Below are 17,726 nucleotides of genomic sequence, written 5' to 3'. Positions count from 1 at the left end.
TTGAGGATTCAAAGAATCCTTTTTTTCTTAATATGAAAGAAAAGCTAGAAAATGAGAGATAAGTGGAGAAATTATTATTATTACAACTTACAAGACAATGAGAAGGAAAGAACAAACCAAATGGCAAATACAATACGAAGTAAGAACCATGAAGAGAAGTAAACTCAAAGACTTCTTTAACAATGCTAACACAAACACACACAATAATTTTTTAATAGATTCAACTTAATATGTATATATATATATTTTTGGTTGTGTTCTCTGACCACATTAAAGGAGAAAAAAATCAAGATTCGTAAGCTTCTTCTTCTTCATCCTCGTACTCACCTTCTTCATCAGCTGTAGCATCTTGGTACTGCTGATATTCAGCGACAAGATCATTCATGTTGCTCTCAGCTTCAGTGAACTCCATCTCGTCCATGCCTTCTCCTGTGTACCAATGCAAAAACGCCTTGCGCCTGAACATAGCAGTGAACTGTTCACTCACCCTCCTGAACATCTCCTGGATCGAAGTCGAGTTTCCGACAAAAGTAGAAGCCATTTTGATTCCAGTCGGTGGGATGTCGCAGACGCTGGACTTGACGTTGTTTGGGATCCATTCGACAAAGTAGGAAGAGTTCTTGTTCTGAACATTCAGAATCTGCTCGTCGACTTCCTTTGTGCTCATCTTTCCTCTGAACATTGCTGAGGCTGTGAGGTAACGACCGTGACGCGGATCAGCTGCGCACATCATGTTCTTGGCGTCCCACATTTGCTGTGTAAGCTCGGGGACTGTGAGGGAGATGTATTGTTGGGAGCCACGAGAAGTGAGAGGCGCGAAACCAACCATGAAGAAATGGAGACGAGGGAATGGGATAAGGTTCACAGCGAGTTTCCTTAGGTCAGAGTTGAGTTGTCCAGGGAAACGTAAGGAGCAAGTCACACCACTCATTGTTGCGGAGATCAAGTGGTTCAAATCTCCAACTGTAAATGTTGTTGATCTTTAGAATAAGATAGGAACCAAGTAGTAGAATCATTAATATCAAAAACATGGCTATACACTTACAGCTAGGAGTGCTGAGTTTGAGAGTGCGGAAACAGATATCGTAGAGAGCTTCGTTGTCGAGGACCATGCATTCATCAGCGTTCTCAACGAGCTGGTGGACAGAGAGAGTGGCGTTGTAAGGCTCAACCACTGTGTCTGAGACCTTTGGAGATGGGAATACAGAGAATGTTAGCATCATCCTGTCTGGGTATTCCTCTCGTATCTTTGATATCAGCAGAGTTCCCATTCCTGAACCCGTGCCTCCTCCGAGAGAGTGACACACTTGAAATCCTGTTTTTACGAACACACATGAAAATTAATTAGAAGCCGAGAAATGATCAAAAGAACAAGTAAGTGTGAACTATCATTTGATCAACTTTACAGTCCGGTACGGTGTAATAAAAGTATGAGTTTCATCTTGTAACAACGTAGTGAATTCAGACCAGATCCAGTAAAATATTGAGATGCTTTTAGTATCAAACGTGTTAACGATGAAAAAACAATCATGTCGGCCCCGTGACCCACTTGCTCTATTCAATTATCTCACAAATATGATATGTTTCACCTCGATAGTATCAACTATCAAGACAAGAGTAATCTCTAAAGTGAGTATTAAATTAGTATTCGATGTGGTTTAAGGATCTCGAAGGATCACGTGATAATTTTGATCACTGCGACAAAAGTGGAACAAAAACATTTTAGGGGCCACACAATACACTAGAGCCAAATTAGGATATTGTCTTTAGATTAAAATGACGTCAACCTTTTTCCTTACAGCAAAAAAAAACTCACAAAATCCAATTGCGGGCCCATCAATAAGAGTGTTAACAGCTCACTCTTAAACAGTAATTAACACCTGATTCAATTAAAACTGAATTATTGCAGAAGAATCACGACTCAGTCAGAGCAGAGAGAAAACACAACAAAAACATGCAACCGAAGGAGAAAGAAAGACAGTGATCAAATGTCAACAAACGATATATGAGTGATCACCACATAGTTGATCACTCATATAAAAAAAAAAAAAAACTATGTGGTGAAATGCCATGATGATATTAGTGTGATTACGAATAAAAATGAAATCGGTTACAAAAACACTCCCGAGATATAAATAAATCAATGATGATTGCAGTTTTGGTTCACAAACCAATCAGAAACAAATTGATGAAGTCAAGTGAATTATCATCCGACAAAAACCGATGACGAAAACTAACATCAATGTCATTACCAAAGTAGAACCAAGATATTAAAAAAATCTAAAAATCAATATGAAGAAAATAAAAAACGAAATAGTCCTACCTTGCAAGCAGTCACAGTTCTCGGCTTCCTTGCGAACAACATCGAGAACAGCATCAATGAGCTCAGCACCTTCGGTATAGTGACCTTTGGCCCAGTTGTTACCGGCGCCGGACTGGCCAAAGACGAAGTTATCGGGACGGAAAATCTGACCATAAGGACCGGATCTGATGCTATCCATTGTACCAGGCTCCAGATCCATAAGAACCGCACGAGGCACGTACCTCCCACCAGAGGCCTCGTTGTAATATACATTGATCCTCTCTAGCTGGAGATCGGCCGAGTCACCGGTGTAACGTCCCGTTGGATCAACGCCGTGTTCGTCGCAGATAACCTCCCAGAATTTGGAGCCGATCTGGTTACCGCATTGGCCGCCTTGGACGTGGAGGATCTCTCTCATGATTATTGAAAGGAAAGATGATGGAGAGAGAGAGAGATAGATGGAGAAGAGGAGAGAGGAGAATAATAAGGAGAAAAAACAGAGGCGGGATAGTTTTTTTTTTTGAGAGAGGGACAATTTGACAGCGTGGGAAGATGGATCTTGCCAGCTATAACCGTTTCCTCCTCAAATTGTTTAACACCGTTTCTCAAAATCTTGAAAATTAAAAAAAAATATACATAGATCAAATCATACCACAAATAATTGATTTTATTAGGAAAGTATTATGGAATTCTATTTTCGTTTCTTGCTCTCTTCTTCTTTGGAATACTTTGTTAGGATTTTACCAGAGTTCATTTTGCTCCAAAATTCATACTAGTAGTTTCTTCTGATAAAAAAAAATTCAAACTAGTAATTGAAACTTATTAACCGTGTAATTTTGTCATTAGCTAAAAGAAAAAGAAATAATAATTGTCGTAGATAAGTACTCTAGCTCGTTTCTGAATCTTAACCTACGAAATGAATGTTCTACTACTCAAACTTTATCATTGGACGGACCTGATCAACCCTTTGATCTTTTTTTTTTTATAACATCTAGTAACAAAATTGTGAACATTAATTAATTAACATAAGTAACAACATGAATGCGAGACGAATACAACAGCTTGTCTTTCATCTATCATATGTGTAGTGTGACATAGCACATGTAGCAAGATGTAATAGCGATCTGGAGATCTTGAATAAATGAACCTATTTCTATGAAAATGATATATTCACAATAATTGAAATGGCTTGAATAATCTTATAAAAGAATCCTCACACACACCGATTGTTTTTTGGATCTATTATACAATAGAGCTAACAGAAAAAAATTTAGGTAGTCGTATAGAAAAATAATAATGGCATAGCACATGTAGCTAGATGTAGACTGTAGTAAGATCTGAGATTTGATCCATTATTTTTATTTTATGTCATTTTCGAATTTCGATATACTGTTTATATGTACGTCAAGATCAATAATTGAACTTGTAAATAGCATCCTATATTTTTTTTTTTTGCTCCCTCATATTAAGGAAATGGGAGCACGTAGCTATATGGATGGATATAAGTATGTATATCTGTATTTATCGAAAGAAAGAAAACTATAGTTTCATAAGTTTTTTTATTTAGTTTCATAAGTTTTGACTTAAAATGGGTAATGTTGGTTTTGTAAAGACATTTTTATCAATTAAACTATAGTTTCATAAGTTTTTTTTTTTAGTTTCATAAGTCTTGACTTCGATTGGCTAATGTTGGTTTTGTAAAGACATTTTTATCAATTTCATTTTTTTCGAATTAGAAAAAAGATACAGTATCGACGTGACAATTTTTAGCATTCAAATTAGGAGGAGATTTGTCAATCTACACAGACCTGGGCCGGTTTTGCAGATAAATGTTATGTAAGCCCTTCAAAATTCTAAATGGCGTCGTTAATCACACAGGTGAATCCCAAAACCCTAAACCCCACACGTCTGCCTCTTTAAATAATCATCCGTCCTACCCTAATTCAGAATTGATTAAAAATTCGCTGGCAAGATAATTTTTCATATTTCTCTAATGTTTTTTATGTGCTTGTTCTGTTTTCTGTGAATACTTCAACGTAAGATACCATTGCTCTCTTGTTAAAAAAAAAAGATACCATTGCTCTGTTTTCTGTGAATTCTTCATCTTCATGAATATTGAGACGGAACTGAAAAATTTATGCTTAGATAAACACTTTTAACTAAATTTATTTTTTCCTATCAAGTTCTCTGTGTCTTGTCTACGGAATTGATTTTTTTTTTTTTTTTTGGTTCTCCTTTGAAAATCAAGTGATGAGATTGGATCTAAAATTCTCACGACGGTCGTCTGATTCTAATGATGTACCGATCCTAATACTCTCTGATGATAATAATAGATGTCATTCCGTTTAACTTAAAACCCTTTTTTTCTGTGCTTTCTAAAGTAGCATCGATTCAGAATTTGTCTATATCTTCATATGAACATTATCATGGAAACAAGAAAAAAAAGAAGGAATAACACATGTCTTTCTGGAGATACAGTTTTTATGATAAGAGTAATCAATTACTGGAGAATTCTGCCGCAACGGATGAAATTCTCCGGGATCGGACATTCATCTTGGACCGGAATATTCGAGGGATCTTCTTGTCCATCTCCCTTGACCCTCAAGTAAAGCTCTTGACCTAGATACCATTGCTCTGCTTTCTGGGACCTCACATTCCACATCCCTTGATTATCCATAGCTATCAGTATTGCTACCCACGAATATGGATAAACCTATATAAGTCCAACCAATAAAAAGTTAATTAAAAATTCAGAGAAACAAAACGTTAATTATGAAATTAGAATATGATTTTAACCTGAATTGTTGACCTAGAAACAGCGTCCACCAAGTTATATCCAGCTCTCTTGCTTTCAGACCAACCACCAAATCCCATTCTAACACATTAAACGCAAATAAAACTAAAAGTTAAAACCTTATTAATCATCATCAATCATCATTAAACATGATTCATCCGGTTATGTTTTTTTTTACCCGACAACGAAGAAATTGTAACCGTCGATGTGCCAGCTCTGCAATTCATCTAGAGGATTCTCGAAGACGATGTGGACGAAATCTTTGTACCGAATATCGACCACAGAAGTTCCAAAACTCGGCGTTTTGTTCGAAGGATAAGTCGGGAACATGTCGGGGACAATCGTGTTCTTTAGCTGGAAATGATCAACGAGCTTCAACGGCGTTTCGGGGAAGACAAACGAAACGCCGTTCACTGTGTAACGGAGCTTGTTCGACGACGTCATAACGTCGTTTTGAAAGATTAACGTCCTGGTCACGTTTACTCGTCCGTAATGGTACGAGCCTTGTGGATTCGGTCTTGCCGCTCCAACGTCTAAGTCCTCTCTTTTTTTTTCACAATTACGTTAATTTCATTGATTAAGAAAATATACTAGGATAAGTAATATATCATTATCACCAACATGGATTCATATTCTAGCATTTCGTTAGGCTAATATAGAAGATCGACGATGGTTTTGTGTTTTTTTAGGTAGACAAATAACACTTTCTGTAATTTCAAGAAACAAACCATTGTCTAAAAAAGTCGGTAAAAAATTTGTGATTTTTCATGAAAAATATAGTAATTAATTTACCTAATGGATAGGGCTTGTTGAACCGAGGAGGCGTAATCCCATGGTTCAGGTGCGGCTGGAACTGGTCCGACCGGGTCAAGAGGGGAGTTGGGATAGCGGATTAAAGCTATACCAGACAAGTAGAAATTAGTAAACCGGGCTGAGGCGAAGATGTAGTATGAGCGGTAAATTCCAACCGGGTCGGTTTTGGCAGTGACGAGAACAGAATATGATTGGCCTACGTGGATGTCCAAGCTGGAGTAGGTATGTTTCTGAACATACGAACCCTCTGTCTCAACTAGAAGCATATCATGATCCTGGATCCTGAAGTTTAAAGATGTTTTGAGTCCCACGTTTGATATTCTTAGCCTATATGTTTTACCTGTGATTATGCAGAAAACAAAACAAACCAAGTGTATAATTAGAGAGATATGATTACTGTGACGTTTTATATGTAACTTAAAAAAAAATAAAATAAAGAAAATACCTGGTTGAAATGCAAAAAAAGTCTCTTCGGGGCCACGGCCATTAATAAGAATACCATCAGGGGTTGCTAAACTGAGACCATTGTCAAGTGAAGCTCTCATAACCTTTACCAAACCGAAAACAAACCCAAATTAATAAACGTAATGAAAATTGTTCATGCAATTTAGCAAAAAAAGAAAAAATGCTTCATGCGTTAACAACACTTTTTAACTAGATTTGATAAAATCCATAATAACATTTTTTAACTATAACGTATATTTCCAATGACAAATTGCTATAGTTTTTAGGTAAACGTAAAAATGAAAATTACCCTATGGTCAGTATAGAACCAATCTCCGATCAAGATGTCAAATTCTCCATCGGGGTGAGGGAATGGAACCTGGACTAACTCTGGACTATAGACTCTAATTGAACCGTATCCTCCGGCTGCCTTTTGGAGTAGAAGAGTTGGAAAGTAAAAGTAACTTCCGATCTGATCTTTTATCTGAAACCGGTAAGTCCAATTTGTTCCCGGTAGTATGGGACAGTTTGTCCCTCGAACTCCGTCTTGCCACGAGTTCTTCCGCATTTGCAATCCATTCCTACATCGTTTTGGCCAACAATTATAATTGATTAGAATGAAACGAATAGAAAAGATAATTAACTGAATGTGAAATTTTTTTTACTACCAGGTCATGAGAAAAGGTTCGGTCAAGTGGTTGAAGATGTTTACGTTTACTATATCGCCTGCTGTTGCACTAAGGATCGGTCCAGGAAACATGTCGTTGATCACTATGATCTGTTAATTGATCATGCATTTGTTTCATATATAACGTATTAACGATTCAAAATATTTTAAAAGAATTACATAAGCGAATCATCAATATGGAACCTGCTTGTTGGCTCCGAGAACGGAACGTTGGGAATAAGAGACGACCCATTCATACGAAACAGAAGGTGCAAATGCATTACTCAACTCCAAGAGGACCATAGAGATCAGAAGCAACACTTCAACCACCACATTTCTCATCACGACAAAAACAAGAATTAACAAAAATAACTTTGATAACTCTGACTAGTTTTTGAAATGCGTGGACAGAGTTTTATTTCAGAGATTTTGATATGCATGTGTTGTGAACAAGAAGTGTTGAGACGAAAGCACTAGCTATATTTTTCCTACAGAAGCGATATATTAATTTGGTGATGTTTTATTTGTTGGGATTAGGGCTTCTCTTGTGTGCTATGAATATTGAATATGATCGGAAGAAAGGGTTGTTTCATGCAATCTGTGTTTTCAACCTAATCACCACGATTTATAATAAAAATTTGTTCACGTTATATGTACTTGACCAAAAATCCTTAGATCACACGTGTATATGGGAATTTCAGTTTTGTAACTTTTTATAAAAAAAAAGTTGGGAATGCAAATTGTATGTCTCTCTCTCCCTATGCAACAACACAGTAATTCGGGGCAGGCACATTTGTACGCTTCTGATTAAACTCTGGGCTCATTCATTATACCAAACCTAAGACCCATTAAGTGTTTTATTGTATATATAGATAATAATTTTATGTACGCATTTTAATGTATGTGAGGGACGATAAGCAACAAAATTGTACGGGAGTAAAAAGGATGATGCTTACGATATACATTGTAAAGTGAACTGTGGATGTGACCTGTCTGATGCAAATTTACAATATAGTCGCTGTTAGTCCCACAAAAAATAAAACGTAAGGCAATTATTGAAAAATTATTTTATCACTTTTATATCTTCTTTCATATTTCACCGTTCACACCACGTTTAAAAACAGTAAACAGAAACAATATTTTCACAGAAATATCTAGCAGATGGGTTTAAGTATATAGAAATTATTTTCTTGTTGAAACCAAAGTAATGAATTTCTTTCCATTTCTTTTTGGGAATATTTTGTTGCAATTGATCAATCAGGCGCAAAAGATATTATAGTGTACAAATGATTTTATATAACCAAGCCAAGATATTATATGGATCCTGCAATATAATTTACAGGGCCCGCGGCTATCATGAGAGACGTTGAATTGTCCACTAGTGGTACCAATTGTTCGGAAAATGAAATGATAATTTTATAAATTATATGGTTTTGGACTTGAAGAAGTTCATCATCAGTTTGTGCTAGAATAGACCCTTCATTATTGTTGCAGTTAAATCACATATTCACTATTGAAAATTCATAAAATTTACAGATAAAAAGTAAATTTGTTTCGCACGTCTACCTGATCATAAATCCTAATTGCGTAAATCTTCAGTAAAGTTTAAAGAATCTTGAAATCAAAAATTACTTTACGTTTTGGGGATATTTTAAAATAAAGAAGTGAACGTCAAAAGGTCGTTGAAAACTATCAATCAAATTCTGCCAACAAATAGTGATAATGGGTGATAACTGGTAACCATATTCAATAATTCAAATGAAACTGGACTAACACATTATTGTATATTTCTAATTATCAGTAGATTAAATAACAATGTTTTAGCTCAATTAGTCTATTACTGCATACATAAATCTCTTTCTCAAGCAGGTGCTTTTCTTATCCTCAACGGTTAAAAATTATTAAGCAATCAAGTGTCACCACGTCAGCAGGCGTACCATAAGCTACCAACCAACATATACACCTGATTACTACCCACAGAGAAGAAAGCTAGCGGAATATGCTTCTTCTATAAATCACACGCCCCCTTTGCATCATCTCTTTTTCCCCCTGAGAATCCTCCTCCTTTTAAGTGTCTGTTATATAATATAAATCAAGAAGAAGAAGAAGAAGAAACAGAGCAAATATAAAATCAATCCTTAAAAGCTTCACATTTTTCTTCTTCTTCTTTCTCCAGACCAATGGCTCTTCCGTTGCCACTGATCTTACTATTCTTCTCCCATTTCTTCCTCCCCGGTACGAATCTTATCCGATTTCAGAAAACGGACTCAATGATTACTAATTTTCACTAGTGTAACTGTGTTCTGATTTGGGATTTTTTATTTTGGTTAATCAACAGGGATTGAATCGACGAGCTTCATTATGCAGAACAAATGTGAATACACAGTCTGGCCGGGACTTCTCTCCAACGCCGGAGTTCCTCCTCTTCCGACGACCGGATTCGTTCTCCAAAAAGGCGAAGAGCGAACAATCAACGCGCCAGCTTCATGGGGCGGTCGATTCTGGGGAAGAACGCTCTGCTCCACCGACACCGACGGAAAATTCTCATGCGAAACCGGCGATTGCGGATCCGGAAAACTCGAATGCTCCGGATCCGGCGCCGCTCCTCCGGCGACACTAGCCGAGTTCACGCTCGACGGATCTGACGGTCTCGATTTCTACGACGTCAGCCTCGTCGACGGATACAACGTCCCGATGCTCGTCGTCCCTCAGGGAGGCTCGGGGCAGAACTGCAGCAGCACGGGATGCGTCGTGGATCTGAACGGCTCGTGTCCGACGGAGCTGAGGGTGACGAGCGTCGACGGAGGAGGAAAACAGTCGATGGGATGCAAAAGCGCGTGCGAGGCGTTTCGGACGCCGGAATATTGCTGCAGCGGCGCGTTTGGAACGCCTGACACGTGTAAACCGTCGTCGTACTCGTTGATCTTCAAAGCCGCGTGCCCACGTGCGTACAGCTACGCCTACGATGATCTGAGCAGCACCTTCACATGCGCCAAGTCCCCTAATTACGTCATCACCTTCTGCCCATCTCCAAACACCAGGTGAATTTCCCTTTATACCCTTCTGCTGCTCACTCTCGTTAGGTTCAATCACGCTTTTGATTAGAGGGTAATTTCGTCACAATACAACCGACATCTAGTTATCCCTTCACTGTGGCGGCAACAATATGATGAATAGTAGTTGTAGAATGTGGTTAAGGTTTATGTGAGAAAACACGCTCAATCCGGGAGGGTAAATTGGTCAAAGAAACATCATATCAGCTTCACTGTGGCACCAACCATTAAGCATGAAACACAGTATGATTAAGATTAGGTGAGAATACGATTAGTTTGGGAGGGTAACTTCGTCACAATACAACAGACATCATATTTACTATACTACATTTAATGAATCATTAAATAACCTTTTGCTGCCGTATACTCCAAGTCACTTACGTTTTGTTTGATAATCTATTATTATCAAAATTAGGAGTCTACAGATTTTTGCTTTCTACTGCAAAAAGAAAAAGAGATGGGTGTTCATCACGATTTTATTTTTACCATTTTTTTTTTGTTATTCACACTTTAGCCTCGGGTATAGAGATTGATTTATTGAGATGTGGATCCGTAACGGCCCATTGACATTTTTAATATAATCCCCAATCCCGAAAAAACGCGTGACAGACGCACTTATAGATTTTCATCTAACGGCTATTCTTTGTTTTTACGTTGATCCGTGGCAGTCAAAAATCATCTCAAGATCAGAGTCCAGATCCGAAAGTGACGACGCCGCCAGGGACGTCGACAACTCCAGCCGGAGACAGTACGACGTGGTCGCCGGTAGATACATCGATGATATACGAAGGTGCTCTGGACCAGAGCAAAGGATCACCGTCAACGTGTCATCTGTCCTTATGTGGAATCACAGTCACTGTCGCGCTGGCCTTTTGTCGGATGTGGCAGCTCTTTTGACCTAACTTTGTCTCCCGCGGTAAACACTAAATCAAGACGAGGTGGGCCCGCACTAAAGCCTTATCTCGTCCCGGCCCATGTGACCTTTTTCCGTAATAACCGACGTCGGATTGAGTCAGAGTTGAAAAAGGTACAGCAAAAAGATCCTTACACAATTTACAAAGTTACCCTCTCACGGGAGGAATCTTAATCTGGGTGAGGAACACGTGGGAAAACCAAAGTGGGCTGCTGGTGGAGTTTCAAAAAGATGGGACTGATAATTGTAAGGTCACAGAATATTTCTTTGATTTTTAATATAACTAGGATTAGAATATAAGAGATTACTCATATTTGTTTGTACACTATATAAAAGTAATCTATTAGTTATATTGGAAAAATGAGGGGAATATTTTTTTTGTTTATTAATGCTGCGTTGGCCACTCGGAACATTGAAATGAATAACCTGGATATTACATTTTCTCGGTCTTGTCTCAACCACCGTATCTAAAAATAATTGACATTACAAGTGCATGAGAGCCATAAGAAATTTCAGGTATTCTCTATTCTAAAATGAAAAAGTGATTTTTAAAAGGGTCAACAGTTATATGTGGTAACCACTAGCCGAAAAGATGAAATTGGATAATATAAATTAGGTGTGAGTTGATGATGATGATGATGCCTTGGATATATAGTGGGAAAGAAACTATAAATATAATCAAATGTCCATTTCACTGCATACGATTTGACAATAATATCATAAGAGTAAGCCATCATGGAGTAATATCTAGACATGCTTTAATCTCTTATTAGAAGAAAACTAATTGGCAAGATGGATCTAAAAGTGGAGCCCAGTATTGATATCAGAGGCCCATTATGAACCATTACTAAGTCCATGAGGAAGTTTGAAAGAGGCATTATTTTTCAGATTGACCACAACCATGGAAAGAGAGTTTGTTGACAATGACATGCGTGGGAATGTCATAGACTTCATAAATGTAGTGCGTGGCAAGTCTCACAACGTTAGGTTGGGCTCTTTTCATATCCACTGTTTCTTAAAACGATGTCGTTTTTAGTGGGAGCAGAAGATCTCAATAAGGCTACTATCGTAATTTGAAAATATCCCCTTGACAAAGATTACGCTTGCCTCGAGTCATCAACATCCACCCCCACCAAATATTATCCCTTTTCTTCGTTTACTTTCTGTTAAGCGCCACCGTAACGACCACCGGCGCAATTTCACGATTACGGAGAGGAAACTCCAACCTCTATGTGTCTAATGGCGTTATCCGACGCGGTTCTCGGTAATCTCGCGACGATCTACGTGGCGGTGATTATCGCGATTAAGGTGTACGGGTTGGTCTCCGGGAGGAGCTTCAGCGCTGGATTCGTCGTCTTCGTTTCGATTACTGCCGTCGGCGTTTTGCTAGCGGTTACGCTAGCCTGGGACGTGTCTCGTAGAGCCGCGGATGCGGTTTCGCGGTATAATCGTGTTGTTGCTGAGGATCTTAGCCACCGTCACAATCACGACGGTGGTGGAATTTGTAAAGGAGGGATTTGCTGGCACGGCGTTGCGGTCCGTTCGCCGGCTTCACAGGTTCGGTTTAGGCTTCCACAACACATACCGTACGGAGCTTTCTGAGTACATACATAAACTCCAAATCTTTTCCTTTTTTTTTTTTCTTTGACTTCTTCTTGTATGTTTTTTCCACTTTTTGTTTCTTAAAAAAGCTTGCAACCGAAGTAAATAACATGTATTAGGGATAAATTTATGTATAACAGCTGATGAGGGATAAGGCAATGGTGTGTTCTTCTTGTAGCTATACACTTTTGGGGGCTTTGTTTTTGTACTGATATGTTGTAAAATGTGATAGTGATGAATGATGATGATGATGATAGATGTTCTTGTTATTAAGAGCCGCAGTGTTGTTAGATATTGGAAATGTTGAAACTACTTTTGACAGTAACTCAAGGCTCTTCCAGTGAATCAAGATCGTAGCCATGAGAATTTGGGTTTAAATTGTGTATGCTTTCTGAATTTAGAGATTACAACACAGTAATAAAGGATCTTGTATTATGTTAGATTTCGAGTTGGATGTTGGTAGAATCTAGCAATGAAGATTGCTTTTTTTTTTTTGTGAGCAGAAGAAAGTGGAGTGTCTCTCCCTTGGATTGTAAGTTGTCACTCTGCGTCTTGTCTTCTTCTCATATGTGTTCCCCTGCAAGTGAATATTAATCCATCACACCCATTTTTCTTTCTTCTTAATTTTGCAATGATTGAATGGAAGTAAAACTTATGTATACAGTTTTCTCCACAACATCATCCTCGATCTCTAACATGTTTATTTGCTCATGTTAATAATCTAGATGATAGAGGTTGAAGTCTGCTGTTAATGAACTTAAAGCTGACACCCTTGGTTTTTGGTTTCTTTAGATTTGTCGGTTTCTTAGTTGATGCAGGTTTTGTTTCACTGGCAGAAACTAATGACCCTGATGTGATTTTACTAGCTCATGGAAATGAGTTACATTGGAATTTCGATTTCTTAGGGCAGCTTTACATAGTAGTTTGAGACCCGAGAACTCAATACACATGAAACCAAGTTGGGTCATTTTTTTTCCAAATGCAGAGTAATTCTCTGTTGATTTGGTCTTTTACCAGACAAGTTTCCACCTTTTGTTTCTGTGCTATATATATATTCTTCCACATCTTTTTTTTAATACTTTGCAGGTAGTGGCAACTGGCAAGAATTACCATCATGATACCATGTTGGGAGCAACGATCCAGAAGTGGCAAAACCTTGCGGTTGCTAAAGGCAACCTAGTTAATGCAAGCAGTAATCTCTTATTTCTCCAACATGATCAGAGAGATTAGATATGGATTATTTTAAAGAATCTAGTGTGGAACCAGAAGTCAAAGTTCCTATTCCGTTATTATATACACAAATTTGTCTGAAGCAAGAAATAGTTAAATGTTTGAGCCATCATCAAGAAGCATTTTGATTACATTACAGATTCGAGTAGATAATAAGAACACATAAGAGGTAATATACAAATCGTCACACAACAAAATATACAAACTCAAAAATAGGTAAAAGCCATATATGGAGAAGCATCCCCCCAAAAATATTATCACCAACTCGTTTACATTACACATCTTATTTTTCATCAATCTAGGTTGGATCAGAGCGCGATCAAGTTAGTCACGGACTTGGGAGGGTTAGTGAGCATGTGCACAACTTCCCTCATCGTAGGCCTTGAAGCTGCCTCATCCTCCACACACATCATAGCTATCTTGAACACATGGATCACACTGGTCAATGGATAACCAGTCAACCTTGGGTCAACGATGGCAACAACCGTAGCAGCATCCGACGGCTGAGACATTTCAGCTTCCGTGTTCCTCACCCACCTAACTATATCCACTCCTTCTCCGAATTCACCAACCGGTTTCTTCCCAGCTATTAGCTCCAGCAAAACCACTCCGAAACTGTACACATCACTCTTCTCGTCCACTTTCAAAGTGTAAGCATACTCTATCAAAACCAAAACCAAGACCAAAACCAATGATGGTCAGAGCATATTTTGTGTGATCCTCATTGTGTCACAAATAAATTTAGTAGTAACTAACCTGGGGCGATGTATCCATAAGAGCCAGCAATTGAGGACATACACTCAGAAGCAGCACCATCCACTAGGAACTTAGCAAGCCCAAAATCAGCAACATGGGCTTCAAAATCAGAGTCCAGAAGAATGTTATTGGACTTGACGTCTCTGTGCAAGATCAATGGTGAACAGTCATGGTGAAGATAGCACAGTCCTTTCGCTGCTTCCACGGCTACTCTGTGTCTCGTCTCCCATTGAAGATGACCACCTTTAGATCCATGCAAGAGCTCTCCGAGGCTACCATTAGGCATGTACTCGTAGAGAAGCAGGTTCGTGTCCTTGTTCGCTACGTATCCGAGAAGTCTCACGATGTGACGGTGACGTATCCTTCCAAGCGTCTGAATCTCCGCCGTGAATCCGTGGTCGCTTCTTCCTGTTCCACGGCCAACAAGGCGTTTGATCGCGACGTCTACGTTGTTTGGCATGGACCCGCGGTAGACGATCCCTGCTCCGCCTTTTCCGATTATGTTTTCTTCTTGAAGGCACTCGAGTACGTCTTCGGCTTTGAAATCAAGTCGCTGGAAGGCGGTTAGCTTCCAGGCGAGGGATTTTTGGTTTCTCTTCTTGTTCATCTGTCGAATCGCTACGCTGATTAGAATCAAGGCGGTGATCGCTGCGATTACCGTGATTACGATCCTTGATGGTGAGAACAACGCCGTGTGGATGTGATCGGAGGTTTGTCCTGGCCGTGTTAGACAGGAGACGTGGTGAGGTAGACAGAGGTAAGGATTTCCGGCGAAGGAAGTGTCGTTGAAGACCATGAATTGGCCACCGAGTGGGATTCTTCCGGAGAGGTCGTTGAAGGAGAGATCGAGAGTGGTTAAGCTCGTCATGTTTCCGATTCCGGTTGGGATTGAGCCGGTGAGTTGATTGCCGGAGAGGTTTAGAGTTCCCAGGTTAATCACGTTGTGGATCTCTTTGGGGATTTCTCCGTCGATACGGTTACGGCTGAGATCGACGGAGATTAAGGATGTGCAGCTGGAGATTGAATCGGGAATCTCGCCGGTGATGTTGTTCGCACTGGTGTTGATTTTGGAAAGATGCTTTAATTCGAAGATTTCTCTCGGAATATTCCCGCGAAACCGGTTCCTGTCTAAGAACAAGGTCTGCAGATTGGGGAAATTACCGATTGCAGATGGGATTTCGCCGGAAAACCAGTTGTTGGAGAGGTAAATCTGGTCGAGAAGATTGCCGGACATCGCTTCCGGGAGTTCACCGGAAAAGAAATTATCAGTGAGTTCGATGATCGTAACGAGCGGGAGGTTGAAGAGACCAGCCGGAACAGTCCCGTTGAGAAGATTCTTCACGATTCTGATTTTGTTTAGCGACTTACATTGACCTAGCTCCTCCGGGATCGGGCCGAAGAAGAAGTTATTCGATAATATCAACATCTCCAATTTGTCGCCTCTGCACAAATCCATGGGGATAAGTCCCGTGAGATGATTATAAGAGACATCGAGCTTCTTCAGATTCTTATTCCGGCCAAGATTCGCCGGCAATTGTAACGTGAAGTTGTTCTCCCAAACCTCGAACACTTGAAGTTTCGGTAATTCTCCGATGAACTCAGGTATTTGCCCGTAGAGATTGTTCCTAAACAGATTGATCAGAGTGATGTTTCCGAGAGCGATGAAGCTCTGAGGAATCTCTCCGGTTAACTGGTTAATTGAGAGATCGAGCGATTTCAAGCTGATTAAACCGGAGAGCTCCGGTGGGATATGTCCGGTTAAATTGTTGATGTGAAGAAACAGAGTATGCAAGTGTTTGAGATTACTGAGAGTCGTCGGAATCTCTCCGGTGAGAGTACAACTCGCCATGTCGAGGACCTCGAGCTTCGTCAATCCACCGAACTCCGGCGGAACACCGCCGGTGTAACTGTTGTAGTAGCCAACATACATTTCTCTGAGATTCTTGAGACGAGACAAGAACCCTGGAGACTCACCGGAGAGCCCTGCGCCGTTGAGGCCGAGATACTCTAAGTTCTGGATATCTCCGTACCTCTCTGGTATCTCTCCGGTGAAGAAATTCCCGCCGAGAGAGAGGTGTTTCAGCTTCTTAAGCTCAGGGATCTCCGGCGGTAATAACCCGGTGAAGTTGTTGTTATAGGCGTCGAGGACTTCAAGCTCGACCATGGCTTTGACAACTTCTCCGGGGAAGCTTCCACTGAGGTTTCCATTGTTGGAGACATTCAAAACCTTGAGAGCGGTGAGACTCTTCATCTCCGATGGTAATCTGCCGGAGAAATTGTTGGCAGCTAAAGTCAGATTCACCAGACGGTTCAACATTCCAATCTCCGGTGAGATAGTACCAAACAAAGGAGTGAAGGAGACGTTGAGGGAGACAACACGAGCGTCGCTGTCACAGGAAACGCCGGAGAAAGAACAGTGAGCTGCCGGAAAAGTGGAGTGAAGCCAGTCGTGGAGGCCGTCGCCTTTGGGACCAATCATGGAGGATTTTAGGTTGAGGAGAACTTCCATGTCAGTGTAAGCGAAGCATGGTGAGAAAAGGAGAAGGAAAATCGAGAGAACGTAGAGCTGGTGAAGATGCAGAAACAGAAGTCGAGTCTTCAAAAGTCTCATCTCCATTTTTGTTCTTCTTTAAGCTGTCCTCTCAGAGAGAAGGAGAGAGAGATAGAGAGAGAATAATAATAATGTTAGCGTGAGTGTTATGCGATAGGACGAGTACACAAATATATGAACAAAGGCATATTATGAAGAAGACGATGCTGAGAATCCAAGTTGTACTTATTCTAAATACTGCTAGACTTTGAGAGAGAATAATAATCCTTTTTAAAAACATCCTTTATAATAATAAGACTTTTTGAGAGAGAATAGCATACCGCTAAAAATACTGCAACAAATAAAAACCTTTTTTTTTTAAAACATCTCGTAATTTCTGATTAACTCTCCATCGGGTAGATTTATATAAGAAAACTCTTTATATAATCACACTGGAAATAAAAGTGAAAAAGTACATCCAGGTTGTAACTAAGACTTGTGGTCAACGTACGTGTCATTATCTCACGTACAATTTTTGCAATTCGTTTTTTGGAAGGTGGTCAATAATAATGTGTGCTTACTAATTCAATCTCAAAATCCACTGGAGAAAAATGTGTGTGTG

At 39.6% G+C, this 17,726-nt stretch overlaps 5 protein-coding genes and 1 non-coding gene across 8 annotated transcripts; 3 read left to right on the top strand and 3 right to left on the bottom strand.

The window, feature by feature from the left end:
• Positions 1 to 45: 45 nt before the first annotated feature.
• On the bottom strand, positions 46 to 2,789 carry LOC18008505 (tubulin beta-1 chain). Its single transcript, XM_006390211.2, has 3 exons — positions 2,324 to 2,789; positions 1,046 to 1,315; positions 46 to 963 (listed from the first exon to the last, which is right to left on the bottom strand). The coding sequence occupies exons 1-3, from the start codon at positions 2,718 to 2,720 to the stop codon at positions 287 to 289; spliced, it is 1,344 nt and encodes a 447-aa protein (XP_006390273.1). The 5' UTR covers positions 2,721 to 2,789; the 3' UTR covers positions 46 to 286.
• A 1,753-nt stretch (positions 2,790 to 4,542) lies between these two features.
• On the top strand, positions 4,543 to 4,628 carry LOC112087183. Its single transcript, XR_002899946.1, has one exon. It is a non-coding gene; the product is annotated as a small nucleolar RNA Z161/Z228 (small nucleolar RNA).
• Positions 4,629 to 4,802: 174 nt separating this feature from the next.
• LOC18008949 (monocopper oxidase-like protein SKS1) lies at positions 4,803 to 7,362 on the bottom strand. Its single transcript, XM_006390210.2, has 8 exons — positions 7,225 to 7,362; positions 7,022 to 7,131; positions 6,664 to 6,934; positions 6,355 to 6,457; positions 5,889 to 6,249; positions 5,275 to 5,640; positions 5,099 to 5,177; positions 4,803 to 5,015 (listed from the first exon to the last, which is right to left on the bottom strand). Exons 1-8 carry the CDS (start codon positions 7,360 to 7,362, stop codon positions 4,803 to 4,805), a joined length of 1,641 nt encoding a protein of 546 aa, XP_006390272.1.
• A 1,705-nt stretch (positions 7,363 to 9,067) lies between these two features.
• LOC18009003 (thaumatin-like protein 1b) lies at positions 9,068 to 11,375 on the top strand. The gene is made up of 3 exons (XM_006390209.2): positions 9,068 to 9,255; positions 9,359 to 10,061; positions 10,742 to 11,375. The coding sequence occupies exons 1-3, from the start codon at positions 9,201 to 9,203 to the stop codon at positions 10,968 to 10,970; spliced, it is 987 nt and encodes a 328-aa protein (XP_006390271.1). The 5' UTR covers positions 9,068 to 9,200; the 3' UTR covers positions 10,971 to 11,375.
• Positions 11,376 to 12,019: 644 nt separating this feature from the next.
• Positions 12,020 to 13,920, top strand: LOC18008786. 3 transcript variants are annotated; one of them, XM_024154624.1, is made up of 3 exons: positions 12,065 to 12,588; positions 13,092 to 13,120; positions 13,675 to 13,823. In XM_024154624.1, exon 1 carries the CDS (start codon positions 12,217 to 12,219, stop codon positions 12,586 to 12,588), a length of 372 nt encoding a protein of 123 aa, XP_024010392.1. In that variant the 5' UTR covers positions 12,065 to 12,216; the 3' UTR covers positions 13,092 to 13,120; positions 13,675 to 13,823. The 3 variants fall into 3 exon arrangements, 2 of the variants coding, with proteins under 2 accessions (XP_024010430.1, XP_024010392.1); XR_002898801.1 differs by lacking the exon at positions 13,092 to 13,120 and having other exon boundaries at positions 12,020 to 12,588; positions 13,675 to 13,920; XM_024154662.1 differs by lacking the exon at positions 13,092 to 13,120 and having other exon boundaries at positions 12,054 to 12,572; positions 13,675 to 13,830.
• A 12-nt stretch (positions 13,921 to 13,932) lies between these two features.
• LOC18008618 (receptor protein kinase CLAVATA1) lies at positions 13,933 to 17,325 on the bottom strand. The gene is made up of 2 exons (XM_006390206.2): positions 14,575 to 17,325; positions 13,933 to 14,479 (listed from the first exon to the last, which is right to left on the bottom strand). The coding sequence occupies exons 1-2, from the start codon at positions 17,189 to 17,191 to the stop codon at positions 14,127 to 14,129; spliced, it is 2,970 nt and encodes a 989-aa protein (XP_006390268.1). The 5' UTR covers positions 17,192 to 17,325; the 3' UTR covers positions 13,933 to 14,126.
• Between the last annotated feature and the right edge of the window lie 401 nt (positions 17,326 to 17,726).

Source organism: Eutrema salsugineum, unplaced genomic scaffold (genome assembly GCF_000478725.1).
Source record: "Eutrema salsugineum unplaced genomic scaffold, Eutsalg1_0 scaffold_9, whole genome shotgun sequence".
NCBI lineage: Eukaryota > Viridiplantae > Streptophyta > Magnoliopsida > Brassicales > Brassicaceae > Eutrema > Eutrema salsugineum.
This window is presented reverse-complemented; position numbering and strand designations above follow the sequence as displayed.

Coding starts and splice junctions, on each gene's coding strand:
- LOC18008505 (XM_006390211.2), bottom strand. CDS start 2,720: ATGAGAGAGATCCTCCACGTCCAAGGCGGCCAATGCGGTAACCAGATC. Junction 1,316..2,323: donor GAACTGTGACTGCTTGCAAG/GTAGGACTATTT, acceptor TCGTAAAAACAG/GATTTCAAGTGTGTCACTCT. Junction 964..1,045: donor CAAACTCAGCACTCCTAGCT/GTAAGTGTATAG, acceptor CAACATTTACAG/TTGGAGATTTGAACCACTTG.
- LOC18008949 (XM_006390210.2), bottom strand. CDS start 7,362: ATGAGAAATGTGGTGGTTGAAGTGTTGCTTCTGATCTCTATGGTCCTC. Junction 6,458..6,663: donor GGTTCTATACTGACCATAGG/GTAATTTTCATT, acceptor GGTTTGGTAAAG/GTTATGAGAGCTTCACTTGA. Junction 5,641..5,888: donor CAACAAGCCCTATCCATTAG/GTAAATTAATTA, acceptor TGAAAAAAAAAG/AGAGGACTTAGACGTTGGAG.
- LOC18009003 (XM_006390209.2), top strand. CDS start 9,201: ATGGCTCTTCCGTTGCCACTGATCTTACTATTCTTCTCCCATTTCTTC. Junction 9,256..9,358: donor CTCCCATTTCTTCCTCCCCG/GTACGAATCTTA, acceptor GTTAATCAACAG/GGATTGAATCGACGAGCTTC. Junction 10,062..10,741: donor TGCCCATCTCCAAACACCAG/GTGAATTTCCCT, acceptor GATCCGTGGCAG/TCAAAAATCATCTCAAGATC.
- LOC18008786 (XM_024154624.1), top strand. CDS start 12,217: ATGTGTCTAATGGCGTTATCCGACGCGGTTCTCGGTAATCTCGCGACG.
- LOC18008618 (XM_006390206.2), bottom strand. CDS start 17,191: ATGGAGATGAGACTTTTGAAGACTCGACTTCTGTTTCTGCATCTTCAC. Junction 14,480..14,574: donor TTATGGATACATCGCCCCAG/GTTAGTTACTAC, acceptor TGGTTTTGATAG/AGTATGCTTACACTTTGAAA.